The 25074-nt window shown below is 36.6% G+C and overlaps 1 protein-coding gene across 1 annotated transcript; it reads right to left on the bottom strand.

Moving 5' to 3' along the window:
- Positions 1–926: 926 nt before the first annotated feature.
- RNF149 (ring finger protein 149) lies at positions 927–22152 on the bottom strand. The gene is made up of 7 exons (XM_072621610.1): positions 21467–22152; positions 10014–10264; positions 9456–9524; positions 7801–7883; positions 5276–5372; positions 3410–3605; positions 927–1656 (listed from the first exon to the last, which is right to left on the bottom strand). The coding sequence occupies exons 1-7, from the start codon at positions 21939–21941 to the stop codon at positions 1613–1615; spliced, it is 1215 nt and encodes a 404-aa protein (XP_072477711.1). The 5' UTR covers positions 21942–22152; the 3' UTR covers positions 927–1612.
- Between the last annotated feature and the right edge of the window lie 2922 nt (positions 22153–25074).

Below are 25074 nucleotides of genomic sequence, written 5' to 3'. Positions count from 1 at the left end.
TATAAAGATATATTATTAAATTATGTTGTTAAAAACCCCACAACTCAACTGTTGGAGGGAAACAGGGCTTTAGTTTTAAAAATTCTTCTCTTGACTAACCTCCACAGATTTGGACTATCTACTTTAAGACACATAAGGTGACAAAGGAACAATTTCGGAGGTGTTATTTCTCTAAAGAATACCAGGCAATATGCTTTTCCTTCCACCCATCTATCCACCCTAACATTCCAGTACCTGGCAGCAGGAACAAAGTAGATACATAAAACGATAGTTGCATTCTCTCTTATTTTCTTAGTAAATTCAAAAGAAGTTCTCTGAAGGTTCATATACACCTAGTCCTAACCTAGAATTGTCTTTCATATAGAGAAAAACAAATTTGTTAAGATTAACATTAAATAATTAAAAGAACTAGGAAAACTAACTTCCTGATAGTTTTATTTTCACTCTCATCCTTCAAAGATCTCTCTCTCTCTCTCTCTCTCTCTCTCTCTCATACACACACAGAAATTTTTTAACTCAATATACTCTCCCTCCCGTCTCCATTACCCCTTTGCCCTCATGTTCATGTCTGGTTTTAAATGTAGGCAAACTAGTGTAAGAATTATGAAGATCTTGATTATAATAAGATAGCAAGGAGGGCATGGTGGCAAGCATTGGTAATCCCTGTGGCTGGGAGGATACGACTAGTAGATCTCTTGAGCTCAGAAATTCTGAGGTACAGAATGGCTAAAGTCGACCAGGTATTAGAATAAGTCTGATAGCAATATGGTGAGCCCCCATGATTAGATGCAAAGGGAGGAGAGGAACCACCCTATGTCAGAAAAACAGAGTTAGCTTCTGTGCCTTGTGAGTGATCCAGTCTCAAAAACCAACATGACAGATATTTTTGCTTAATTTCCTTAATGGAGCACAGAAAAACTCAGTAGTGAGGTAGAAGAGAATCTAAAGTGTTTATTTTTATTTATAGAAAATTTTGTCAACAACCTCCTTTTTCCCACAGCAAGATGTCACAAGGAACAGGAAAAAATATATATTATAGTTAGTGTTTTTTACAATCTTAAATGGTAAAAGAAAATAACCTATATCTAGTTAAGTTCTGAATTATTTACATATAAGACACAGAGACAATAGTGTTATGAACTTCTCATCTTTGAACAAGATTCCCTAAACCTCTAAAATATTTCCTCCAGGGAAAACATTTAATTACACAATGCCACCATCAAGAAGTATATCAAAATAAATTGTGCTTATTCTTAAATCAACTTTCAGAAAAATAATATTTCTTATACTTTAGCTATTGTGATAGTTTTTAGAAATGATAACACCAATATTTTACATTACAGTTTCTTTCTTAAGTTACAGTTTCTGTAACAGTCTGATATGACAAAATTCATCCAAACAGAAAATGCATTTTCAGCAGGTCAACATGAAGACTAATTAAAAACCATTCCTTTTTGAACAAAATATCTTAGCCCTTTTACAATATCTGAAAGATAAAAGAACATACATAATTTTTCCAATGTACAAAGTGTGTGCTAATAAGATAAAAAAATAAAATGTTCTCTAATGCAGTCCAAAAAGCTGCTGTGATGCTACTGAATGGAAACGTCCATTAGGAGCCAAGCTCTTCCTGCGAAGCATCGTTGTCATCTCTCTCTAAAAACAAAGTTAAAGAAAGTAATACCACATCAATCCATATTTCCTGGAAAATAAGCACCAGCACACTTGCTGGTCTCAAGAACATAACCATTATTTAACAATTATTCACTCCGTGACTACTTATTCATGAGAAAAATTACAGATTTTCTGTATTAACTTTTGAATTTGTGAAAATTAGATCAGAAAAATATTTTCCATAAAAAATAATTTAAATCTTATCTTCTCACATACTATTATCTAAACCTTTAAAAGCTATCAGAGGAATAGAGTAAAGCAAGGAAAGATAGGGGTGAACTGATGTAGAGAGCAGAGTGAATAGAGTAAAGAAGAAAAGACATGACAATAACTACAGCAATAGAAATGGACCAAAAATTCAAAGGAATGTAGCTAAACCGTAAAGAACAAAGAGGACTCAAAAGAATTGAAAGAAAAAATTTATTCTGGGTCACTTCAAAAGTAGAAACCACAAAAAGCAGATTTCAATTAATCTGGAAGCAGAATGAGTTCTGTTACTTACTACCTAGATATAACCCTGGTTAAGTCACTTAATCTCTCTGGGCCTCAATTTCCTTCTCTGCAAAACAGTCAGATTAAATGACAAGGTCATATAAATCAAGTCCTTAAATGGCTTATTTGCTTAAAAAAATAGCATATATCCTATATATCATATCCTCAAACTTAAAGTCACTATAGACAAATAATCAAATACACATATAGCCATAAAATATTACACTAGGCAAATATCTCAAGTTGTTTTACACACTTTTTGTGTTCGTCTTTTGTTGCCAAAGAAGACCATGTCATCAGAGAAATGACATGACTTGCACTTGACTTTGTTTTGAGTGAGGGAGGGCTGTGCAGGTCACCAGCCTCACTTCTCCTCCAGAGCTGTCTGAATCCAGTGACCAGATATTCATCAGGATGGGGTTAAGTGACTTGCCCAAGGTCACACAGCTAGTGAGTGTCAAATGTCTGAGGTGAGATCTGAACTCAGGCCCTCCTGACTCCTGCACCCATGCTCTATCTACTGCATCACCTAGCTGCCCATTACACACTTTTACACACACATGCACACACGTGCACACACATACATACACGCACACACACTCTAATACGGAAACGTTTTCCATGGCTGCACATGTATAATGTCTATCAAATTACTTTCTCAAGAAAAGGAGATGGAAGGAAGAGAAGAATATGGAACTCAAAAACATTTTTTTAAATGTTCAGTTTTTTTGCATGTAATTGAGAAAAAAAATATAAATCTACGTGACCCTTTTCTGGCTCTTGCGATCTCACCTTGCATTATTTCATATATGTCATTCCATATGAGGAAAAATTTTTAAAGTAATCATTAAAACCTGGAAATCTCCATCTCTGCACCTTATAAGATTTCCTCACTTAAGTGTTCAAGTAAAGACTGGAGAGGTGAATTATCCAATAGGGGGAGAGGCTTAACTTTTCTTCCTTTTTCTCTATTCTGGGGTTTATTAGATAGTAATTATTTTTCTTTACCACAACTATGTCTTAAATATTTATATTCATGTATTTTCTTCAAGTAAGTTATTTAACTTACTTTCTATATAAAATGGTTCAGAAAATACATACTTTTTATATTTTCTTGACATATTTTTGTGTTCTTTCTTCACCATAAAAAACATGTTCCCTTTTCCCCTCAAGAATTAACTTCTAATATTTTCAAGGTGCCACAATGATATAACAGCATCTGACACAAAGTATAACTACTTACCTAGTAATGCAGTATTTTCCCCTGTATCATCTTTAAAGTTGTTACACCGTAACCCAGATCCATCCGTAGAAGATGATGGCAAATTGTTTACTTCAGTTCTGTCTTCATCTTGTAAAGTGACACTCAAATTCATAATGGAAACACTACCAGGTATGGATTCTGGAGCTGTCATATCTTGTACATCCTCAAGATTTCCCTTAAATGGCAAAAAATGAATTTCCTAAGTAATCACATAAAACAAAACTTTTCTCCCCATATTAGGAAACAAAAGTTTGCCAGAATTTTATTTTTATTATGGCAACTTCTAATTGTAAAGATTAAAGAATATGTATTTTTAGTACCCCATTTTAAGTTTTCAAAAATTTATCATTGCTAGGGCATAAAAGAATAATAAATATAAAAAGCAAGTATAATAAATGCAACTTTTACAAACCATTAATAATAGTACAAGAGTACAAGAACCAAAAGAATAATCTGATGTTCCAAATGAGTAGATTAATGAGCAAATCACAGAAACATTAAATAACTGTGGTCACAATGAAAACAATAAAACATACTAAAACCTAGGAATTCAGATAAGGTAATCTTCAAAGACAGAGCTTACGTTTTACTGGAGAGACAACATATATGTACATAATTATATAGAAAATGAATACATAAATAAAATAATTTAGGGGAGAGGCCATCAAGTAGGAAGGAGAAGAAAAGAAGGTAAGATCAGAAAAGGTCTCATATACAAGGTGATACCTTGAGTTGAACTCTGAAGCAAAACTACCCAAAGTGACACAATCAGTGATTAGTTACAGACCAAAAATGTTCATAAGGAATTATATAAGGAATAAACAAGATTATAAGGGATAAAAGTCTGACCATGTCACTCTCCTACTCAAAATGTGGTGGCTCCTTATTAATTCTAGGAATTTATATTTAAAAATTCCTTTGGCATTTAAAGGCCTTCTCAACTTGTTTCCAATTTGTACTTACGCCCTAATTACACAAGGTATCCCAAAAATCTTAGCGTAGTATTAAACTTTAAGGAATTTAATAGTTCACAACACTACTAAAACTCGAACACTCACCCTATAAATGACTCCCTTTCACTATCTAGTCCAACTAGCTTTCTTCCTATTCCTCCCATATAACATTCCATGTCTCTGCACTGGTTGTCAATCATGATCAGAATTCATTCCCTCCCCTCCCCAATTACTTTACGTTTACATCATACATATACTCACTTATACATGCTGTGTGTCCCACCGCCAAACAGCGAAAAGGCAGATTCTGTATTTGTCCTCTTCTACTGTCTAAATACCTATACATTACTTAATGTCTTCCTTGTTTGAATGTAGCTCTGTGAGATTAGCAATTGTACCATTAATTTATTTGTATCTCAGGATCTAGGTCAGCTCCTGGCATGTAGTAGGTATTTTAGTATGTTGGCTGACTGATCACCTCTATTACTGTACACTTTGTATCATACCCATGTGTGCTAATGCCTTATCTCTTCTATATTAGATTGCTTAAATTTCTTGAAAACAAGTGATATTGAGTTCCTATTGCCTTAGATGGTATTTTACACGTGGTGCTTAGTGAATGCCTGCTGAATTAGAAACACCTGCCGCAAGTCAGTTAAGTTAAACATAGTAAAGAAATTGTTGGATGACTTCAAATAATACTAGTTGAGGATTACCTCCTCACTCTTGCCCAAAGTAATTTGTTTACATTTTGAATGTAAATAGTCTTTCTTCTTGGGAATTACAGTGATTTAAAGAGACCTTACACTTTTCTTCCTCCATTTAGGACTAAAATAAATATAGTAGGTAAAAACTGGATGGAAAATTGAATTTAAATAAAAATTTAACAAACCCAGTATCCTAGGGCTTTGATGACATCAAGTTTACACATTGGACAAGTTCGGTGGTCCAAAAGCCAGGGGTCAATGCATGTTCTATGAAAAATATGCCTAAAAAATATCAAGTATGTGTTAACATTTCAAAAGAAAAACACTTTTAAATGAATGCACACTGTGCTACTTGCTTATTATCATCCTACCAAAGTTACTTAGAATTTATATTCAATCACCAACCTATTAAACCATTCTAAATCTTCTGGGTTACATGTTACAATGTGAGAAATAAAAGGGAGTTCTTTATATTACAAGATAATTTTTTTCAAAATACTTAATGAAAAGCTTCCACTTGGGGTAATAGCAAAAAAAAAATCTACCTATCTGTATTGGTCAAATGAATTCTTTCCTTTGTATGATGTATTTTCCTTATTTGATAAAATCTTTATTTTTAAAAAGTCCTCAAAAGCCATTTCAGAAGATCTATTAACTCAATGTATATTTAATTATAACATGTTCTAGTACAATTTAGCTTTTGATATCTTTTCCCATTCCCAAACACATTAAAATGAATGATTAGTTAAAAATGGAAAATCACGTTAATTTTACTACTCAATTTATACATTATATCAAAAACAGTCACAAATTCCACTATAAATATATTATCTTCATTTCCAATATGTGGCATTAAAAGGAGAGTTCCACTAAAAGAGTTTAATGTAATGGACTAAAGTGCCTTATTAAGCTATTTGCTTGAGTGTAAGGAGAAAACAATTTTATTTTACATATTTATTTCATTACTTTATTTAAGATAAGGAAGAAAAGTTATGTTAGGAAAAAAAGTAACCTGGCACATAAATTTAAATATTCCTCTAGACAAAGAGAGTAAATAAGAAGGTATATTACAAACATGGTATGACACCTGCTTTAGAAATTAATTCAAATCCCCACTCAAGAGCTTGCTTCTTAATTCTGCATATTTAATTGATTTCTTATTTTCCACTTGGAAAATAAGATTGAAAAGAATTGTAAGACATTTTGATCTTTCCTATTGCCTTCTGAAAGGGCCACTCTAATCCATCCTATGCAAAGAAAAATCTTAGCAGGCCATGGTGCTGCATGCTTGTAGTCACTTTCTGGAAAGAAGACCGAAGCTGGTATATCATTTGAGTTTGAGAATACTGAGCTGCACTAGAACTAAAGCTAAAGACACATGCACTAAGTCTGGCATTCAGTGAGTTCCTGGGAGGAGAGGGAAACCAATATGCCTAAGGAGAGGTAAACTGGCCCATGTTGGAAAAACAGAATGAGTGAAAACTTCCACTATCAAGAACCTGGTCAAAAAAGTTAGAGACCAGTATCCCCTTCTCCACCTCAACTTTTCCTCCTGCCAAAAAAAGAAAATCCCATATAGCCCTCCAGATTATTACCCTCTAAAACTTCAGCTAATTCAAATACTACTAAATACAAATCAAGAACTACAGATATAAGCTCAGCTGTATTCAAGTAACTACACTTCAGTTTGGTTTTGATACTTGCTCCCATCTCACTCAAAGATACTTAATTCTTACTTTAATAAATGACTATGAAAAGTACTTTGAGAATGCAAAATAAAACAATTGTATAATAATCTGCTATATGCCTTGAAAGTATAATTAAACAGGAAAAAGACTTCTAGCAGGCTATAATTTCTTTCCAAGATAACATGTTATGCTGACCAAAAAGTTCTTTTAAAGGAAGGCATAATTAACTCCTCTTTCATAACCATCATGATTTTCCAACACTGACAGTCATTACAGGTGTAATGACAGAGGAATTTCATAGTTAGAGAAAAAACAACATTAGCAGTACACTCATTCTCTAAAGAGAATCTAGTATAATGGAGAAAAGTTTCATCACCAGCCTCTTTTGGTCCATCTTTTGCAATGTTCTGGCATTTACCACTACATATCCACTTGTCTTCTCCTTAAATTCTTGCTTTCTGTGTTTCTAATAACCCTCATTCTTGTTGTATTATCTCTTTTGGAACTCTTCCTGTTAGCTGCCTATTAAAATAGTAGTGCTAAGGTACAATATGGTCTTCAGGGGCTAGGATCCAATGGATATGCTCCCCAGCAGCAATAATCTCCTATTTCTACATTTCTAGATCATTCAGTTCTTTAAATCAAAGAAGAGGATTGGAAATAGGGTCAGTTCAAACACACAATGTGTACACATGCATGTATGCCTATGTATGGACAATTTTTTTTTAAGGACCCACAATTCTAAGTAGTTTACAATGATCCCTTAGCCATCAAAACAATCTATACCTACATATTATATTATGTATTGGACTTAAGTCTTAACAATACTAGAATTTTCATAGTAAGGAAAACACTTTTGAAGTGATATGGCAAGTTAAAGATATCACTAAAATAAGCTAAAGTAGTATATGAAAGACAGAGGAACTAAAAGGAATTAAGTTTATTAAAATTATTATTAATAAACAAACCTGTCAAGTAACAGTTCTTAAGACGGAAAACTGACATTGAAATAAGAAACATACTTGCATGGCAGAATTCTAACAATATCCTTTGGTTTATAATTTTCAATGCACACTGCGCAATTTTCAGCATCAACATCAATTCCCTATGGGAGGAGAAGTGATTATAAATATATTCTTAACAAAATAATAATGAATCACAAATTTATATCATGTGAGCTAAAATACTGAAGATGGAAGACTCTTGCCATTTTTTTTTTATCACAAAATTACCATACAAAGAAAATGGATGAAATGAAAAAAATCCATTTCAGTCCACAAAAGCTGTATAAATAATCTAACCTATTTTCATGTTCTAAAGATGACATAAATGAAAAAGTCTACCTTGCTTATATTTTTACATCTACTTTTAAAATGTATCCCAACAGGGTAAAAATAATATAAAATTCCATAAAATTTTATTTTAATCAATTCCCACCCACACACCCCAATCAACTTAACATTCTTAGAATACTAAGACATAACTCCTTAAACTGTCTCCCTTGACCACTTAATACTGAGAAACAAATACCATCATCTTCTTAAGGGCAGGAAAAACATTACGTATGCTCATTCTTTTAAAAAAAACAGGGTTTTTTTTTTAGAAAAACAAAAATATCAAGAAAATATTTTCTAATGCCATCTAAAGAACATTGATCATATTGATTTTTTTTTAATTTGCTTCCAAAAAGTATAATGGAATAAAATCACAAGTAGTATTATATATTTCTTTTTATTACAAAAAGTTATACAGTAATCACCAATAGCAGTAACAATGAAAATTGTTTTTAAATATTTTCATTTTAAATATACTTCATACTAACTACCAATATCTAATTCAGGACATCACCCAGCCATCAACTGTTGAGTGTCTATTATGCTTTAATCCCTTAAGGAAATCACAGAGGATCCATGAGCATGCTTTTTAGGGCAATCTTATTCTGGTTCAGTTATTCTGATATAGGGGTAGGGAGGAAGAAATGCAGAGGAAATAGCATTTAATAACTTGCTGCAAGAAAATAAAACTAGAAAGTCATTACAACAAATAAAATTAGTGTTGCATAAATCTGTGGTATGTAATGATGTAATGGTATTGTTATAGAGCACAAATGTATCAAAAAAAATGCCATAATTGTATGTTGCTTTTTTTTAATGTACACAGGAATCCATTAACTTTTTAAAAGAAATTATGTCCCAGTAATCTGAAGTACAGAGAGATGAGAATTCACAGAATGCCATTTCTCAAAGTCATTTTTAAAGCTTCTATTATTTTGAACTTACATTGGTCATGAAAATGTGTTTTTAAGTTTTAACATGAAAATAAATCAAGAACACAAATACTCCTTTCCCAAAGTTAAGGAAGAAAAATATATGTGTATGTATATAAATGTATATATGCATGTATGTGTGTAGATACATATGTGTATGTGTATATATAGAGAGAGATATATATATATATACATATGTAGGTAGGTATGTATATATATATATATGAAGGCTGCCAGAATCTTTAGAGACTTGTTTATAGACTTACATTTTCTTCTGTAACTTGTTTCTATCTATCCTAACTTCTCCTGTACACGTTTCCTATCTAAAAGATTAATGTTAAAATGAGTTAAAACCCTCAGGTGTATTTTTTTACATACAAACGTAAATAAACCAAAGGAATTAAACATTACCTTGTCTCCACGCTTTACAGTATGAAGCTGAAGTTGCCCAATAGCTTTCTTTGTTTCTTTTCTATGGTTCTTCAGAAGAGAATATATGTGTAATTATTACTTGACTTTAAAATTAACTTTAGAGAAAACATTATTTAAAGTTTTAAAGAATTTAAATGTAATGAATTTTATGAATGTAGGAAGCTCTTCCACCAATAAAGATCAGAAAACTTTCTGCAATTTATACTGGCACTTAGTCTTTTATATCTGTACCTTAGAATGACTAGAACAGACTGACTGACCTAAAGACAATTTAAATGCCATCAAGGGACAAACAAAATAAAATTATCAAAATCAGATGAAATTATGATCCACACCTGAAAATTACTTCCTAGAGAAATTAAGGCTGAAATTTCTCTCTATACTAAACATAAGTACATCCAAATTAACAAATAACTCAAAAATATTTCCCAAAAGATTAAATAGTAACAGCATCATAGTGAATTTTGATTTGCAAATGACTTCCAAATATTAAATGTCTTACTAAAAATTTTTTTAAAAGTTATTACCCATAATTACCTGATTTCCAAACTGTGAACCAGCATATAGGAAACGCTGTATGTAGTAAAATATTAGCCAGGCTAATGATATGATCATCATGGTGATGAAAGCAATGGCTACAAACACAACAGACTGACCACTGATGAACTCTTGCACATGACGTGTACCAACTTCTATGGTCATTTTAACTGGAATTCCTCTTTGCACTGGTCCCAAAATTTCTATTCCTTTTGGATAGCTAACCATAATTACCACTGTATTTCCTGTACCTGTCGGGAGAAAAAACAAAAACAAAATATTAAGTATGCATTAGGTTTAAATTCATTCCAACAAGAATTTAACTATGAATAATGTTAACAAGGAGTTTACAATCTTAAGTTGTAAGTTAAGTTGTAGCTCTGCCACTTACTTCCCAGGTGACATTAGGTAAGTCACTTCACCACCTACAGGAGATAAGGATACTACTACTGTAATGATGATTTAAAATGGAGAGATCTGGGAATGGCTGAATAAATTGTGGTATATGAATGTAATAGAATACTACTGTGCTATAAGAAATGATGAACAGGAAAACTTCAGAGACCTGGAAAGACTGATGCTGAGCAAAAGGAGCAGAACCAGGAGAACTTTGTACACAGCAACAACCACAGCATGTGAGGAATTTTTCTGGTAGACTTAGTACAATGCAAGGACTTAAAAAATTCCCAGTGGTCTCTTAAGGCAAAATGCCTTCCACATCCAGAGAAAGAACTATGGAATTCAATCACAGAATGAAGCAGATCATTTTCTTTTGTATTATGTTCTGTTTTGTTTTATGATTTCTCCCATTCATTTTAATTCTTCTATGCAACATGACTAAGGTGAAAATGTATTTAATAGGAATGTTATGTGCAGAACCTATATAAAATTGTATGCCATCTCAACGAGGAACTAGGGAGGTAGGGGGAAAGGAGGGGGAGGGAGAGGGAAAAAAATCTAAGATATATGGAAGTGATTGTAGAACATTGAAAATAAATAAAATAATAAAAAAAGACAATATCTATTCACTTGTTTTGGGTAGGGAGTGAAGCAAGATAAAATTCTACAACAAAAAAAATTTGTTTTAATTTTAATAAACAAGAATTCTCTTGAAAAAATAAACAAATAAAATGGGGAGATCTTTCATATTCATTAATAGGCCCAGGTTGCCGGCCTGGATCCCATGGAAGCCTGAGTCCCAAGGAGCCTGTGATGGGAGGAGTTTGCTGAATGGGTGGAATAGGAAGGGTGGAACAGAAAGAGGCAGAGCTAAGAGGAAGTTAGTCTTGAGCAGTCAGAGTCAGAAAGGATGCAGGCGGCTGGCTTGTGAGTATTTTGTGATTGTCTGTGATTTCGTTTAAAAGAGCTTGCTTGTGATTTGCTTAATGGACCTGGTTTGTGGAAACCTAAGAGGGGGAAGGCTTGGGGATGGTGTTGTTCTCTATATTGTTACTGTGTATAGATTTTTGTTACTGCGATAGATTTGGCTTTCTGGTGTCTGAATAAATGTTTTGGTTCTGCCTTCCATGTGGAGAGTCTACGGTATTTCACAGTTCAGAACAGCATGGGATATTCATGGCCACTGTGGGCCCTGTGAATATTGCACTGGCGCTATAACTACTTGCATGACCAAGTGTTGTCAAGGTAAACAAAAATGTATGTAAAGTGCTTTGATATAAATATAAAAGTGTAAGACCTTTTATCTATAGGCTTATCCCATATTATAGCATCTAAAACCTGACTATCTGTAATTACTCAAAATTCAACACTTTCACTGAGTAGTCCAACTATGGGAAATACAAAGATGAACAAAAAATTCCTGATCTCAAGGAGCTTACAATCAAGTATATGAGCATAAGAAATATAGAAAATACTGTATAATATGGAGAATGTGATAAAGACCCTAGGAAAGATCCAAAATGCTATCACATTTGCAGGGGTGGGGGGAGGGAGAATCATATGTAGAATCAGAGAAATTAGCTTTTGACAAGCAGAAAATGAATTGGCCAAGTTGGACATGGATGCTGGGAGAGCAATACAAGAAATAGGAACAGTGTGAATTAAGGCAGAAAGAAAGGGGTACCGCGGCAATTAGTCCAGCTTGGTTGGACTATAATTAGGAGTCACTGAAAACCATAAATATCTGATAGGGATATGAATGTTATATTGAGAGTGCTATTGACAACACAGTATAATATAGCAGAAAGTGCTATGAGTCAGGGGGATTGATTTGTATTTCTACCTCTGTCCTAGTTAGGTGCAGGACCTTGAGTAGCAAATCATTTCACTTCTCTGTCTATCCTATGATCTTGTTTTCCAATAAACCAGACTACAATAATACATTATTTCATACAAACAACTTTAGAAGCAGTTTGACTTTCCAAAAGAATAACTTCCTGAAACATAAAAATACAAGCTACTCAGTTATTATGATCTGTGTCTTTAATCTCTCTTTTGCATCATTATATTCTCTTTACAGTTACCAGAGGAGCCAGGCTTGTTTAACTTATATTATACTATTGTGGCTCTCCCCTAATTAACAGATTGAAGGAAAATACCATTTACTCCTAAAATAAAAGCTGTAACTCTTCCACATATCTGGCATAGGAGAAAAGAGGGGGAAAAAAATCCCTAAATTTCACTCTGAAATACTTCCCACATTTCTCTAGCTGTTAAACCTTTAAATATACTAGACATAATTTTATAAAGAAACCAATTTATACAAAAGCACAGTAGATATTTTTGGGGAAAAAGAAATATGCACTGTACCCAGTCCAGAAAAATATTGGAGGAATTTTATATCTCTGACCTAATGTTAACATTTTTATTCTCAGTGACCTTTTCTGGGTCACTTTAAATAAGGTACCTGCAGACATGATTTGTTTTATTCAAATGGACATATAAATAACTAACTATAATAGCAAACACTGCAAAGTGATTTACATATATAATCTCACTTTATCATCAGAACAACCCTATGAGATAAGGAAACTGAGGCTGAGAGAATTTAAACTTTATATGACTTGCCCATGGTATAATGCTGCATTGAAATCATGTCTTCTCACTCCAGAAACAGCACTCTATCTATTAGGTTACCAAGTTGCCTCAGACCCTGGGTATCTGTTTTCTTTATTCATAAAAAGAAAAGACCTTTCTCCACTGAAAGAAAGGACCTCAAAGAACCCAAAAACCTTGAAAATTTTATGATTCAGTTTACCACGTAAGTCAAATCTTGACAAACTACATTTGGATCCAGAAGCCAACTTGAAATTTAGAAACCAAACTAAATTTCAAGGGGAAAAAAAAGGAAAAAAAGGGTCATGTTTAACTTTAGGTCAATTCTTAAAAGAGATCTCAAAGAATCTAGAAAGACTCAAAGAAATGAGTTGAATCTCTCTGACTTGGCTCAGTCCACTAAAATGGGTGGAGAAGCAAAGTATATTAAATTGTTAAAAAGTCTATTATTGGCAATTTCAGGTGTTTTCTTGGTTCTGAATTTCTTATTGTTACAGTTCTCAAAACATCCAAAACACAACCAATTTATTAAGAATTAATTTAAAATAGCTGAGGGGTGAGGAAGAAGGAAAGAAATTTTCAAGACAATAAATTTAAAATATTCTTCTTTTTCTTCGCCTTACTTCCAGCTTCTGTTAAAGGACCTAAGGAACAGTTTTTGTTGTTGTTTTTTAATACAACAAAAGAGACTAAAGTAGAGGGAGGGGAAAATCTGAAACAAATGAGCAGGATAATAGAGCAAATTAACTCTTTCCTCTTAACAACTAAGGAACTGGTAATAAGTTTGTAAAGCTAGGTCCCAGTTAGTGAGAATAGCTTCTCCAGAAGTGATCAGCCTAACTCAAAAATCACAATGTAGCTGGAACCAATTACCATATTTTACATAATTATAATTTTGAAGAGCTCAAATTTTGTGAACACAGTAGATTCATTATGTTTCAGTCCAATTAGGGAGAAATCCTGAAATTTCTTGTTTTATTTTCCCAAAGTGAGTACAATTCTACCTAGTTTAAAATATGATATTTATTAACTTCTTTTTTAACCATCTAGGTGTCAGAATGGATAGAGTCCTTTACCTATAATCAGGAAGATCTGAATTCAAAATAGGTGTCAGACACTTAATAGCTATGTGACCTTCAGCAAATCATTTAACCCTCTGGTTTGTCTGTTTTCTCATCTGTAAAATAATGATAATAATAGCACTTACTTGCCAGCATTGTTGTGAGGATCAAATAAGATTTCTAAAGTGCTTAGCACAGTGCCTGGCACATAGTAAGGACTATATAAATGTTAGCTATCATAATTATCACTGTGGCTGAGACACATTTCAGACCTGAAAATGACTTGTTACTAAATAAATCTATGTCTTCAGTAAAACTCTATTTCAGTGCTGCATGGATATAACTAAGACAGTGAATAATATCTAGTAAGTAAACACTACAAAGCCAAAAAGATGGCCAGTTTTAGTTAGGGCTTGAAAACCAGCCTAAGTGTTCAATATGAGAAACAGGGTCAAGATACTGCATCTTGTTTCCAGAAGTTAACAAACTCTCAACAGTAGAGGTGAGAATGTAAGACCTTCCCTTCTAAAGAGACCCATAACTTTGGGTCAGGAATGACAGATATACTTCCAGACATGGCCACCGTTAGGGTATTTTTTTACTGTTCTTGTTACAAAGGAAAGTTCTATTAGGAATAGAGTGAGAATCACTAGGAGATACAGTGATTTTTTTTAAGAGCACATAATACAATATTTAAAAAGAAAAAAATAAAGTCTCTAAAATAACAGTTAGACCGAGACATCTACTATCTATCCTGGTACTAAAACTATGACACTTTTATTATTCCCTAAATACAAAAGTTTCTTTTCATTGTATAGCATTTTTCATTTGTAAAACAAAAGGCAGAAAAAAAGAGCTTTAACTTGGAAAATTACAAATTTTAAAAACACTAAAATATCAGGCTGGCCATAAAAATAAGAACCTCTATTGAGGGGAAGGGAGTGTGAAAAGCACAATGCACACACTTCACCTGAGGAAGCTGTTCTAGTCCAAACATTAACCTTTTTTGTGATATGTACCCTTCTGGCAGTCTAGTGAAACTCAGAATAATAGTAAATGCATATAATAAAATACATACGATTACAAAGAAAACTATTTATACTGAAGAGCTGTTATAATTTTTTTTGGCAAGGCAATTAGGGTTAAGTGTGCCCAAGGTCAGTCATACAGCTAAGTAAGCGTCAAGTGTCTGAGGCCACATCTGAACTCAGGTCAATGCTCTATCCACTGCACCACCACCTAGCTGGCCTTATCAAAATATTTTTTTATAATGTTCATGAACCCCAGGTTAAGAACTTCTGTTCTAGTCCAAACCCCTAATTTTACAAATGAAGAAAGTGAGTCTCTGAATATGGTACCCACTTGGTACTCAGAAATGATACCCATTTCCTGACAAAAAGAGTAATGGATTTAAGATGAAGAATGAGATATGTTTTTAGATGCAGACAATGTTAGGATCTGTTTTGCTCATGTAAGGTACAAAGGTATTGTTTTTCCTTGGGATGGGGGGATGGGCAGGGTGAGGAGAAGAGGTGGGAGGAAAAGAAAATAAATGCTTGTTAACAGAAAAACCTTCCTGCACACACATTAGAAAATTATTTTACCTTTTACTCAAAACAAAATGTAGGTCTTTCAGTCTGTAAATTCTACTAGTCGATAGTTAACAAGCATTAAGCACCAAAGTTTGACACTGGGGATACAAATACAAAAAAAAAAAAAAAGAGAGAGAGAAACAGAATCCCTGTCTAAAGAAGACAATGCACAAAAGGAAAATGGGAGGGGGGAGAGTACCACAAAGGAGAGCATTTTGCTGAAGTTCCAAAGTAGTGCAGCCAGGTGGGAAATGAGGAGATGTCTATGCTAAGCCTCCTCCTTAAATGGGGGTTTGGAAATGAATTCTTGAGAGCGGGAAAGAGACTTCAGAAACTGTTATGTTCCCATAGTACCAAAATTTAAAAGCTGAAAGGGGCCCAAAAGATCAGCCAGTCCCAACCCCACTGTTTTACAGATAAGGAAACCAAGGCCCAGATAGGTCATATGAGTTGCCCAAGATCACACCACTATGAAGCACCTCCTAGAGCTAGAATTATGGCTTCTGTGTGTGTGTGTATATATATACATATATATGTATATATACACACACACACACATATATATATATATATATATATATATATACTAGATAATCAATACCACTTAAAAGAACAAATCTGAATTCTCCTATATAGCCACAAGATCTGAACAGAAATCTAGGATCAGAGTTTAGCAGCCAAATGTTGTAGAGAAAAGTGGAAAGAATACTGAACTTTGGTGGTCAGAGTATTAAGATGTATCTGATGCTGCCATCTGAACTAGTTTTTTTATCTGTAATGTGGATATTAATTACAAATAACACTATCTGATTCATAGGGTTGTTATAAAGAGGAATTAAGTAAGATAATGTATAAAAGCAAGCAAATAGAGCATTAAAACTAAGAGAAAGTTCCATTAGGAAGATGAGATGAAGACTGTACTAAATCAGGAAATCATCTTGTGGGTCCACAATGTAACTGGGCAATCCTTTTATTCACACAATCCCATAATCCTAAAATGTCCTCCTAAATGATAAAAAGTCATCTAATCCAACCCTTTAATTATAGAGGTGAGGTTGGGGTTAAGGGACTAAGAAACCCTGAGAAGTTAGGAAACTTCTTGCTCAAGGATATGAAACTAGTTCAATTCCATCTGTGGCAGGCAAAAAAAAACAGTCCCTATCTAAAGGAACTTAAATTCTACTTGGAGGCTACACTACACGTACACAATTAAGTTAATACAAAATATTTACAAAGCAAATATAAGGTGCAGACAGTGTGGTATGGTGAAGTGATAAGAATGGGAGATTTGGAATCAGAATGGTAGACTTGAATATTTCTTCAGATACTAACTAGCTGTTATGATTTTGGGCAAATCATCTAACTTCTCTCAGCTTCAGTTGCCTCATGTGTAAAACAAAAGGGTGTGAGTACTATGTAACCCCTACAGTCCCTTCTAGATCTAATTCTATGTTTCTGTAAATACAAGGTGTCTTAGACGAGGCTAGTTGTTTAGGCTGATATTGGAACAAAATGAGACGCTAGCAAGCCATAGCAGGTGAAGAATATTCCACAAGAATAGGCACAAAGAACCTCTTAAACTGAATCAGCTAAGTAAGTCCCATTTCAATCCACCAGCAAAACATCTGAGGTCCCTCCAGTTCCTAGTGGCTTCTTTGTGCTCAGGTGATGAGGAAGTGAAGTCAATCAAGTCTCAAGGTATGTCTCAACACTTTTTAAGAAAAAACCAGCCTAACCTGCATAGGGGAAGGAAGGGTGTTATGTTGCCTTTGTAATTTGTTTTTGTTTTTGTTTTTCAAGGGGAGCCCTAGCAACTTGTTAGGAGAATCAGAAGCAGTCTCATTTAGGAGGTGGTGTTTTAACTGAACTTTGAAGGAAGCTAGAATCTAGCTCTTAGTAGAAAAGTCTCATTAGAACCCAGGTAGCTTAACTCTCCCATCCAGCAGTCATTACATTGCTGCCCTATCTCAACCATGCCAGTTGATGTTTTTCACTGTTTCTATCCATATTATAATTAAACAGTAGAGCAGAAAGTCAGAATTCCTTCCACATCACTCAACATATTTGTAATTGTAGCCATCTTCTCTCCCCCATTCCTCTACTCAAACCATTTCTTCCTCTTGATTCTCCCACTTTTCATTCCCAAAGTCACCCAGTCTCAAAAACTGGATTTGGTACTTCCTCTAACAAATTACATTCAAATCAACTAATTCCTGTTCATTCTCTTTTTCCCTTTCCCATTCAATTTCTAAATCCACTAACTTGGATCCTATTCTCACTTCATGTTTAGACTACTGCAACTTCAAGCCTCCAATTTCCAGCTCACCTCCCACAGCACACAGAACCTAACTGTAACCTAAACTTTTTAATTTGGAATTCAAGGCCCAGTTCAAATGCCATCTCCTCTAAGAATTACAATCCCATCAGAAAAGGATCTTTTAATGGTTACAAGAGAGGGCTTCCTACAGATTGAAATGTTCATGTTTAAATTTATAATAAAAAGATCATTTTTTTATCTTTCCCTCCTATGAATTCTATTGTTTATACTTAATATGTTTCACTGGGCATACTTCATATGTTTATTTATGAATGACTTATATTTCCTACTGAAGAACAAAACATCCTGACCACAAGGGCCAAACATTGTTTCATAGTCTGTATCTCCTATTATGCCAAGCATATATGATGGCTATTCAATGAACTGACTGGTTACAGAACTACACGGTTTACATACTAGCCTCCTATACTATACTCATCAAATCAGATTATGCCTAAAAAAAAAAAAAATCACAAAAGTGCGAATACTCTTTGACCCACTTTAAGTCCTACATCCCAAAAAGAACAAAGAAAGGAAACAAAAGGACCTATGTGTTTTATGTATAGCAGTTTTTTCAGAGGTGGCAAAGAATTGGAACCTAAAGGAGATGTCTATCAACTGGAGAATAGCTGAACAAATTATGTTATGTGAAAGGAACAGAATATTAGTATACTGTAAGAAATGATAGAAGAAATGGTATGAAACAAACTTGGGAAGTATTAGTTTGTACAAATTGACACAGAACTGAGAGCAATTTTATACAGTAGACAAATTTTGAAGATAAACAACTTAGAAACACGAACTCTGAACAATTTAATTACAAACCAAGATTCTAGAAGATCTATTATGAAGCATGCTACCCTACCTCTAAAAGAGGCAACAGACTCAAATTGCACACATACATTCTTTGACAGTTACTGTACAAAAAATATCTTCTCTCAAGTAAGGAGATAGGAAGGGGGGAGTTAGGGATAAAGGGAGAGAGAGGCAGAGGGATGGAGGGAGGAGGAAGGGAAGGAGGGAGGGAGGGAAGGAAGGAAGGAAAGAAGGTAGGAAGGAAGGAAGGAAGGAAGGAAGGAAGGAAGGAAGGAAGGAAGGAAGGAAACTCACTGAAATGTTTTTGAAATGCACAGTACAGAAAGCCAGAAGCAATCACAAACAAGCATCAGTGCTTTGAAAACTTATATGCATAAAAAGAAAAGCAAGCTATATATATATATATATGAAATTTGCAATTTCAAACACAATTTCCTCTAGTCTACAGTATATGTAACAAAGTGATTATTTTAGTTGCTGTTCTAAATTCAAAATAAAAGGTTTTCTAAAGTAAAGTAAATAGTCTAATATGGGGAGACAAGTGCTGTTTCTGTGTAGATGTTCTATGATGTTCCAAATTCTAATTTCTTAACTTTAATAAAGGTTGACTAGAAAATATTGCTAACAGCACTTTTCTTAAGCCTCCTGCTCAAAAATGTTTAATCCTTTGTTTATTTATGCTCTTCCTCAACTTTCTCAACCAAATCAACCAGCTGAAAGATCAAGTCTGCAGGCTTGATTGTCTTAGAACCACTGATGGAAAACCTTATACAGCAACAAAGGGATGCTTTCTAAAGGGAGGGAGACTTGATGTCTAATGTTGTCCTGCCTTCGCTCCTCTTCCGGAAGCTTGTGAGAAAGAATTTTGCAGCAGCATTCTGAGCAGGAATAACAGAAGATTTAGTTTGGTGCTTTGCACTTCCATCTCCTTTGGATTTTAGCAACCTTTACTGATAAGACAATTATTGGCATAAAGCAATAGCTCTCACCTTTTATGTGTCAGACCCCTTTGGCAGTTCTATGTACCTATATAAAAAGTATAGTCCCTTCTCAACATTTTTAAATGCACAAAATACAATGATTTACAAAGAAAACCAATCACAATGAAAGTTATCCAAAAAAATTTTTGAGTAAGTTCACAGATTCCAGGTAGGAAGATAAGTTAGCAGTCAGGTGGCTCAGTGGATACAGCACTGCACTTGAAATCAGGAAGACCAGAATTCAAATACAGCAGATACTTACTAGCACCTACTTCCCAAAGTGGTTGTGAGGATCAAACTGAAGGATATTTGTGAACTTCTACATAAACTGTAGCTATTATTATTTCATATTATGTCATATTATCCTCACAACAATTATGAGGTAAGTACTATGATTGGTGTCACTTTACAGAATTATTACTATTTGACAGATAAGGAAACTGCCTCTTTTCTGTATCCTCAGAGCTTAGCCCTGAACACAGTAAGCACTTAATATCTGAGCAGCCTAAAAAGGCCTAAAAACTCATCTTCCTGAGTTCAAATCTGACCTCAGACACTTATTAGCTGTGTGACTCTGGGCAAGTCACTTAACCTTGTTTACCTCAGTTTCCTCATCTGTAAAATGGGCTGGAAAAGGGTAAAAAAAACCTCCACTATCTTTGCCAAGAAAACCCTGAATAGGTTTACAAAGATTCCTTCACGAATGAAAAAACAAATACAAATGATTAAACAAACGACTGGGGCTGAGAGAGATTATTGCAACTTGCCCCAGTCAATATTTATGCGGCAAGCTCCAGGATGAGATACAAAAAAGAAGCCGTTTCCTCATCTGTAAAATGATAATAGTATCTACCTCACAGTTGTGATGGGGACCATATGGAAAAGGTTCGAAAAGAATCAGAACTCAAGTCTTCCGAACTTCTACAACACTGCACCACCTTGCCCACCCCCCAACACTGGCTTAAATTGCTTCAAGTCTTAAGAGAGTTGTCGACGATACAGAAGTTTTGAATAGTAGGTCCCAGGTTATTATTCATTGAGCTTTGCGCCAAAGGACAGCTCTAATCCACCTATCCCACATAAATCAACGAGTTTTATTAAGCTCCAACTTAGTGCTTAACCCCAGAGACAGGAATTAAAAAAAAAAAAAAGGCAATCCCTCGCTTCCAAAATGCTCAGAATAGGGGGAAGGATGGGGAAATGAAGGGGAAAAGAGAGAAGAGGAGTAAGGAGAGATGGACAGGAGGAGAGTGAAAGAAGAAGGGAGAGTGGAGATGGGGAAGGAAGTGATGTGGGAAGGAAGGAGAGGGGAAAGTCTTAGCAAATAGGAAGGATGTCATTCTAAGTACGCCCACAACCAGGACCGAAGGCGCTTGTAGAACAACAGAGGCAACTTCCCCACGTACTTAGGTGGCAAGCGGGGCCCTAGGCCTCTAAGGAGGGAATGTTTCAGGAAGCACCAAGGCAGAGCCAAGGGCGCCCCGCCGCCGCCGCCCCCTTCCCCTTCCTCCTGGCCCCTCCCCCTCCTCCTGGCCCTTCCCCCTTACCGCCCTCTCCCCCTCCCCCCCGCCGCTCCTTCTCCCCCTCGCCGTTGCCCCTCCCCCTCGCCGTTCCACCCCACCCCCACCCGCCCTCGCCGCTCCCCTCCCCTCCGCGGCGGGGCGCCCCTCACCCAGGTGGGACATGGAGTTGGTGCCGTTGCCGTAGTGCTCCTCGTTGTAGATGACCACGGCCGAGGCGTTTCTGCGGGCGGCGTTGAGCACCTTGTCCTTGAAGGTGCAGTCCCCGCGGGCCACCAGGGCGATCCAGGGCTCGCGCCTGCCGGCCGCCGGTCTCCCCAGCTGGGGCACGTAATACTGGGTGTCGGGCGCGCAGCCCTTCCGGTCGCGGCCCGGGGCGCGGGGTATGCCCACCAGGCCCTGCAGGCTCTCCTTGGGCGAGTTGTCGCCGTAGCGGCCGCTCTCGGTGGCGCCCTGCACCGTCACGTTCGTCAGCGGGTCCACGTACACCGTGCTCACCAAGGCCGAGTACCACTCGAGGGCCCGGCCCTGGGCCCCCGGCAGCTCGCACAAGGCCAGGGCCAAGAGGACCACAGCGCCTCCGAGGCCGCCGCCATCGCCCCGCCGCCGCCGCCGCCGCCGCACCATGGCCGCGCTGCGCCCAACGGAGGAGGAGGAAACTGAGGCGGCGGCGGCGGGGCCGCGGACACGACGGGGAGGGGGCTCGGCCCCCCCAGGGAGCCCCGAGCGCGAGACCCGGGAGGAGGAGGAGCGCGCCGCAAGGGGGCGGGGAGGAGGAGCAAGTGAGGAGAGGGCGACGAGACGTCGGCCGCCCGGAGCCTCTGGCCCAGACCCAGGCAATGGCGAGGCGAGGTCGTGAGGCTGAGGGGAAAAGGGAGAGGAGGGGGAGGGGGGAAGGCGCAGGGGGTGGAACCGAGACTCTAGAGCGGCTGGGATTCGTGGTCGTGGAGGGGGGCGGGGCCTGAGGGGTCGTGCTGCGGCGCGCGCTCTCTGCCCTGACTCGCGCGGTGACCTGAGGCCGGGAGCGGGGCGGGGCTGCGCAGGGACCGAAAGGTCCGTGGGACTGCGCCTGAGGGCTGCATTTCCGTCACCCCTCTGTCTTGTTTTGGGAAGTGGATTGGACTGAGGGATCCTGGCGTTATGTTCTTTACCTCTTCGTGTGTCATGGAGTTTTCTCAGGACAACATTCTAAAATCCATCTAACTTGCAGTTGAAACCTTGGGTGGTGTCTCCCCGTAGATCGTGAGCTCCTTGAGAGCAAGGTCTGTTTGTGTTTGTATTCGATACAAAGATTCCACTTGTATCCCTGTTGTGGCTAGCACAGTCTTCACTTCGTAAGTAAGCGAAGGCCCCCACCAAAGCAGGTTGTAACTCCTCTCTGCCTTGAGAGTCTTAGAGAGCTGAGCTCCAGAGCAGGGGTCCGAGACCTCTCCCATGATGACACGTGCGTGTGCATCCTAGGCGGAACGTGAACCCTTCTGAAAGGTGGGGAGAGGGCTTCGATTTAACAGGCAGTTGACCCTAAGGTTAAATCCTAGCGTCATAGAGCGTCAGAAATGAAAAAAACACCAGGACTGAATGGCAGGCAAGAAAACAGGGCCCTGAGAGAAACGGACAAGTGTCTGAAGTTTGAGTCTGATGCTTTAATTCAACCGGATTGCGTAAATGGGACGCAGGCACCTGCTGAGTGAGGAGAAACGGGATCTAGTTATGGAGCTCGCCAGTCTGGTAGGGGAGACATGACGTGGGTGGGTAGATGGACAGACAGACGTGTACGTATGCCTATGTTATGACTTCAGTAATAAGGTCCTATGAACTGTCTGTTGGTGGGTGTGTGAGTTTGGGATTTATCTTGCGATTTCTCACTAGCACCGCACACAGTTTTTTGGATAATAGTTACTGAGTGAATAAATTATCAGATTTTGCCCAAGGACAGATAAATAGCTAATTAGTGACAATGTAAAACTATCCAAAGGCAACAACGTAGGTAATCTTTCTTAAAAAGTATCCAAGTTTTTAAATTAACTTTTTCTTTATTACAAGAAAGGGGGTATCAGATTCAATCTACAAGCATTTTTCACCTCCTATGTGCCACGTATTGTGCTGTTAAAAACTGAAAGCATCAATAAAATTTTTATTTAAAAATTATTCTTTTAGCGGTAATCTTAGCAGAATCCAACCAAGGTAGATTTTTAACTGGCATACATTATTAGCATAGTATCCAAGGGCTTGCCTCTAATTTAGGAATAGGTTGAAGTCCCACTTGTGATGAATTCTTAGTAACCCTAACCAAGTCATTTAACTTCTGAAGGCCTCCATCAGTTCTGATATACTTTGGTGGAAGAGATTTCCTCCCTGTACCAATCAAATCACTAGTTAGAACACGTACCAAAAAATCGATACTCTTGTAAAATCAGATAAAGGAAAACAGCATATGACAAGCAGTCCTATTCTGCAAAATTTTTAAACAAGCAATATTGCTTAAACCAAAGGTGGCTGTGTAAAATGGGGAATGTTTGCTGAAATTTAGCAAGTCCTCTCTTGGACCATCCAGAAAACAAGCTCATCATTTCTTAGAAATATTGTTATCCAGTCCTAAAGGACTCATAATGAACAATGTTATTTACTCACAGAGAAAGAACTAATGGAGTCTGAATACAGCCTGGAGCATACAATTTTTCACTTTCTTATTTTTTTCTTCATTTTCTTCTACAAAAATATGGAAATATATTTTACATGATTGCACATGTATAACATGTCAGATTATTTACCATTTCAGGAAGGGGAGAGAAGAGAGTAGGGGGGAGAGAGTTTAGGACTCAAAATTTTTTTAAAATTAATGTTGAAAATTGTTTTTTTCCATGTGATTGGGAAGGAGAGGAATTAAATCCTATAAAAATTATAGATTGACTAACATGACAACATGGGAAAATGATAAATATTGGAGATGTGGGAAAACTAAAACACTGATGCATTGTTGGTGGAGTTGTGAACTGATCCAGTCATTCTGGAAGAGCAATTTGGAAATATGCCCAAAGGGATATACAAATGTGTATACCCTTCAACTCAGCAATATCACTTCTAGGTCTGTATCCCAAAGAGATCATAAAAATGGGGAAAAGACCCACATGTACAAAAATTTTTATGGCAACTCTTTTTGTGGTGGCAAAGAATTAAAAATTGAAGGGATACTCATCAATTGAGTAACAATTGTACAAGTTGTTGGTTATGAATGTAATGGAATACTATTGTTCCATATGAAATGCCTTCAGAAAAATCTGGAAAAACTTACATGAACTGATGCTGAGTGAAGTGAGCAGAACCAGAACCTTGTACACAGTAACAGCAACACTATGCAATAACTAATTATGATAGACTTAGCTCTTCTCAGCAATGCAAGATTCTGACACAACTCCAAAAGACCTGTGATGAAAAATTCTATCCACATCAAGAAAAAGAATTGTGGAGTCTGAATGCAATTCAAGGCATACTATTTCCTCCCTTTTTTTGTTTGTTTCTTCTTTCTCATGTTTTTCCCATTGGTTCTAATGCTTCTTTACAACATGACTAATGTGAAAATATGTTCAATATGAATGTATATGTATAGTCTATATCAGATTGCACACCTTCTTGGGAAAGGAGGAGGAGAAGAAGGGGGAGAAAATTCAGAACTCAAAATCTTTTGGAAGTGAATGTTGAAAATTAAAAATAAATATTTTTTTAAAAAGAAATTATGTTGTCTGAGAAGATCCCTCCCTCC

Source organism: Notamacropus eugenii, chromosome 6 (genome assembly GCF_028372415.1).
Source record: "Notamacropus eugenii isolate mMacEug1 chromosome 6, mMacEug1.pri_v2, whole genome shotgun sequence".
NCBI classification, from domain to species: domain Eukaryota; kingdom Metazoa; phylum Chordata; class Mammalia; order Diprotodontia; family Macropodidae; genus Notamacropus; species Notamacropus eugenii.
This window is presented reverse-complemented; position numbering and strand designations above follow the sequence as displayed.